General features: G+C 41.7%; 1 protein-coding gene and 1 non-coding gene across 2 annotated transcripts in view; both read right to left on the minus strand.

Annotated features, from left to right (window-relative positions):
- Nucleotides 1-111: 111 nt before the first annotated feature.
- trnas-aga lies at nucleotides 112-193 on the minus strand. Its single transcript has one exon. It is a non-coding gene; the product is annotated as a tRNA-Ser (tRNA).
- A 1,555-nt stretch (nucleotides 194-1,748) lies between these two features.
- LOC117940073 (zinc finger protein 239-like) overlaps nucleotides 1,749-5,109 on the minus strand; it is a 5,951-nt gene continuing 2,590 nt past the window's right edge. Inside the window, exon 4 of the mRNA XM_034865471.1 lies at nucleotides 1,749-2,516. Within this exon, the coding sequence (XP_034721362.1) occupies nucleotides 1,974-2,516 (543 nt within the window). The 3' untranslated portion in view covers nucleotides 1,749-1,973. The remainder of the gene's footprint in view (nucleotides 2,517-5,109) is intronic.

The following is a 5,109-nucleotide window of genomic DNA, read 5'->3' on the forward strand; positions in this document are numbered from 1 at the left end:
CATTAGTAGAGACAGGTGGTTTCCAGTACAAACGAGATAACACAACAAAGTTTGTGAGGGTATATCTGCAATTTGGTTGAATGTGATGTGTCATTGGTTTGCTACCACCCTCGTTGTTGGCAGGATTCGAACCTGCGAGGGGAGCCCCCAATGGATTTCTAATCCATCGCCTTAACCACTCGGCCACAACAACCTGAAAAGCAGTGTTATTTCTAGGGATGAGCTGAATACTCGGCTGAAACGAGTATCCGGTACGGATAAAGCCCTTTTGCCGAGTACAAGTTTCATACGAGTAATGCGAGTCAATATCCTGAGGTTATCTCCTGAAACCTCCCAGGACAAAGCTCCGTACTATGGGAGATCGGGCTTTCTGCTTAGCGGCTCCCAGACTGTGGAATGCTCTCCCTGACCACCTGAGGACACCACAGACTGTGGATGATTTTAAACGTGGCCTTAAAACCCACCTTTTTAGGAGAGCTTTTGATTGATCTCTTGCCCTTTTCTACATTGTTTTTGTTTATTTTTATATTTACTATTTTCATGCTCTCCATGTGTTTTATTTTATCACTTACTTTTTTACCATGTAGCACTTTGAGATTTTTGCGAATATAAAGTGCATTATAAATTAAATTTATTATTATTATTATTATATATCCGTAATCGGATTCAATGAAAGTCACCACTGACTGTGTCTCCGTTCTGTGATAGGCTAGTCAGAGTGCTAGTCACAGCGCCTCTCCCTTACACCTTCTGTGATAGGCTAGTCCCAGCACCCCTCCCCTACACTATTCTGTGATTGGCTAGTCCCAGCGCCCCTCCCTACACACACAGATTCCTACTGTTGCTGTGTGCAACTCCGCTCACACGCGCTCAGAACACGGAGAAGTGAACAGCTCTCCCCCTCAGGTCCGCGGGGCTTTCCCGTTAACATTTAGGGTTTCTTCAGCTTCAGGTTTGTTTTATACTTCAGTTTGACCTAGTACCTAGTCCCCAGGAGACTTCTAGTAACCGTGGGGTTGGTTCAGACATAGTGCTTGGTAGAATGCAACTCGGGTTGCATCTCTGCCGTCAAAGTTTGTTTTGTTTTTTTAACTGCCTGCTGGCTCTTACCAGTTTTTTGAGTGTCTGAAACTTTGTTGCTGTGTTTTATAAAAAAAATAAAAGGAAGTTGCGGTATAAATGAATAATATTACAAATGAAGATACACACACAAACACATTCCAACCCACCGCCCCTCTCTCTCTCTGTTTCTCTCTCTCTCTCTCTCTGTTTCTCTTTCTGACCGGCAGAGCGGATGGGGAATGCACTCCCACTAGGAGATAACAGGAGGTCTGACTGTCAATGTCGATCCCCGCTGGCCTGCAACTCGCCCAGGCGGTTAAAGAGGAGTCTTAACTGCCCTCACGGGAGGGAAACCTTTACCCTTGGAAAGCTGAGGTGTGAGAGAGAGAAATTAAATGACTAAATGAATACAAGTCTTTTGGTCCCCTAGCTCCCAACAAGCTCAGGTGGTTTTATCCTTTAGTGAATAGTCAAAAAACAAGTACAAAAAACAGAAATATTCCCAGTTAAAATCCCTCCAATTCAAAATCAATAAAAAGTGTATAAAAACGTCATGTTAAGTCAACTCTGAACCAATCAGCTGTTAGATCAGCTGAGAGGCCGGCGTTTCCCAGCATACCCTGCTGGGTCCGCCTGTGTCTTACACTCGGTTAAAAGCAACTGTGCTGCCTGCGTCTCAGAACTGAGTCCGCTACGGTTCAAAGCAGAGTGTTAAAACTATCTACATGAATGACAGGACTACCCCTTCAAAGGGAAGGAGCGTACTATGTAGTCGTAGCCAGGACAACATACATGCTGTTCAGAAGATAGAGTTACTGCTGGTCCGCCTTCAATGTGGAGAGAAGATCAGAATATAACAACACAGCTATTAGGACATGAGAAGAAGGAAACAGCTTAGATCTGAAACATGTTCACAACAAGGCAGTGTGAATGCGCTGGTGAGATTTAAGGTGACCACTCTGAGAAAAGTTTTTCCCACATTGTTCACAGCTGTACGGCTTCTCTCCAGTGTGAATGCGCTGGTGAGCTTTAAGGTTACCACCCTGAGAAAATGTTTTCCCACATTGTTCACAGCTGTACGGCTTCTCTCCAGTGTGAATGCGCTGGTGAGCTTTAAGGTTACCACTCTGAGAAAAGGTTTCCCCACATTGTTCACAGCTGTACGGCTTCTCTCCAGTGTGAATGCGCTGGTGAGCTTTAAGGTTACCACTCTGAGAAAATGTTTTCCCACATTGTTCACAGCTGTACGGCTTCTCTCCAGTGTGAATGCGTTGGTGAGATTCAAGGCCACCACTATGAGAAAATGTTTCCCCACATTGTTCACAGCTGTATGGCTTCTCTCCAGTGTGAATGCGCTGGTGAGCTTTAAGGTTACCACTCTGAGAAAATGTTTCCCCACAGTTTCTGTCACAGTCCTGACAGAGTTGATGTTTGACTCCTCTTCCTCTCCGTTTCTAGACAGAAAAACAGAGAGTAAGTTGGTGAGGTGCCGCTGTTGAGATCTAACTTAAACTAGAAACTATGTCCACATTTGGAGCATGTCTGTGGAACATAGTGTGACTGATGCATTATCTTTTTTAATTATCTGCCACAACATCCCCATTATGGAGTTGCATTATGGGAAAAGTAACATCCAGTGTTTGTTCATTGATAAATAAACTACTTCTGATCAATTCATGTTTGGCCGCCCTTTTTATTGCCAGCCTTTAGCCAGGCTGTAACACATGGAGGATCATCCAGGATTTTTAGTGCAACATTTTCCCACAGATTTTACATTGCACTTGTATCTATAGGAGTTATTGAGTTGTCTTTATGTTGCTGGACTAGTTCTACTGCAGTAAAGTTATTTGAAACCATTGTCCCTGATGGACATTAGCAATAAGAGGAACCAGTTGACCTTTGAACTTTTGTTGCTAAATCAAACTTGTATTGCCAGCAGTATTGGGCAGTAACGATACTAGTTTAACTACTTCTCAGTAGCGTCACTGGTTTCTGTTGATAGGATTTAATTTTGACGAGATACGCAAAAGGTTTGTCTGGGTCTCTATTAACAAAAGTCACATCTACTTGGGGTTGGGATTTGTTTTACGAAAATCGTGAAATGTGCAAAACATACTTATTCGTCTGGGGTTTTGTGACCAATCTGCCTGAAACTTGCCATATAGCATCTTAAGATGTCAAACAAATCTGTTGAATATTGTCCATTAGGGGGCGCTACAGATTTCCCTCATGAATGGCTCATGCAATCTGAAAAATACATACTGTACTTGTCCATTGATCTCCGTTTCTATAGCAACAGACATAGTGAGTGAGTTAGTAAGGCTCCATGGTGAAGCGAGCTAAGTAAATCCAGAAACATCATTCACAGCATGTCTGTGTTTATGTTGGGCTGATGCATTTGATACGGTCGACCATGACATATTACTAGACTGATAGGAAAACTGGGTTGGCCTTTCTGGCTTAGTACTAAACTGGTTTGAATCCTACTTTAAGAATAGGGACTACTTTGTGTCAAAGGTAATTATACATCTGAGCATAAAAATATGACGTGAGGAGTTCCCCAAGGCTCCGTTCTGGGGCCTCCTCTGTTTAACATCTACATGCTTCCACTGGCTCAGATTATGGAAAACCACAAGATAAGTTACCATAGTTATGCGGACGACACACAAATTTACATAACCTTATCGCAAGGGGACTATAGTCCAATATAAAAACTGACTAAGGGCATTGAACAAATTAACGGCTGGATGTGCCAGAACTTTCTGAAATTAAATGAAGGAAAAACTGAGGTGGTTGTGTTTGGAGCAAAAGAGGAACAATTAAAAGTCTGCACCCAGCTTCAAACAACAATGTTAAAAACAACAGACAAAGCCAGAAATCTTGGTGTAGTCATGGACTCTGACCTGAACTTTAACAGCTACATTAAGACAATTACAAAGTCAGCCTGTTATCACCTTAAGAATATATCAAGGGTTAAAGGACTTATGTGTCAAAAGGATTTGGAAAAACTTGTCCATGCTTTCATATTCAGTAGACTTGACTACTGTATCGGGGTTTTTACAGGTCCCTCTAAAAAATGGAGTGAGTGGATCACATCACTCCAGTCCTCACTAAGACCAAGAGACTGGATCACATCACTCCAGTTCTGAAGTTTTTACACTGGCTTCCTGTGCCTCAAAGAATTGATTTCAAAGTTCTTTTTAAAAGACTTTTTGCTAGTTTATAAATCACTGAACGGTTTTAGGTCGAAAATACATTTCTGATCTGCCACTACACTATGACCCCACAGACCTCTCAGGTCATCTGGGACAGGTCTGCGTTCAGTTTCTATGCACTTCATAACTGGACAAACTCCCAGAAACCTGTAGAGCCGCTGCTACTCTGTTCTTTTAATTCAAGGATGAAGACCTTTCTTTTTGATGTCGCATTTCTTTAAATCGTTGCTTTAATGGTTTCTTTAATGTGTAATTTCTTAAACTGCACTGTTACTTTTATTCTTGTGTTTTATCTGTTTTTATTTTTTAACGGTTTTGTGTAAAGCACTTTAAATTGCCCTGTTGCTGAAATGTGCTCTAGAGATAAAGCTGCCGTGCATTACCATGACTACACTCTTTGTGTGTTAATAAAGTTGTGATTGATATCTCTGTGGGGCCTTTGTATTGCCGGCCTTGAGCCAGGGGGTAACAAACGGGGGTGCGTCTGGAAACTGTGCTGGAAACTTGGAAATGGAACATTTTCATTGTGGGAGTGTTTTACACATTTTTACTGGATCTAGTATCTGAAGGGTTATCAGCCTCTCCATCTCAGGGGATTGGTTCGCACTCTGTTTCTTAATTATATAAAATGTGTTTTGTGTTCACAAAAAATAATACTTCACATGTGGACCATAATCCAGAAAAACACAATGAGAAGAAAAGCATAAATATATTGAATCTGTTAAATTAAATTGGTAGAAATATACATTACGATAAACTTGACTGCTCATTATATGAAAGGCCCTGAGGAGATTATCCACTCTGATTTTCCCCAGCCTTTATTTATCCGTGT

The sequence above is a fragment of the Etheostoma cragini genome, unplaced genomic scaffold (assembly GCF_013103735.1).
Source record: "Etheostoma cragini isolate CJK2018 unplaced genomic scaffold, CSU_Ecrag_1.0 ScbMSFa_1621, whole genome shotgun sequence".
Classification (NCBI taxonomy): Eukaryota; Metazoa; Chordata; class Actinopteri; order Perciformes; family Percidae; genus Etheostoma; species Etheostoma cragini.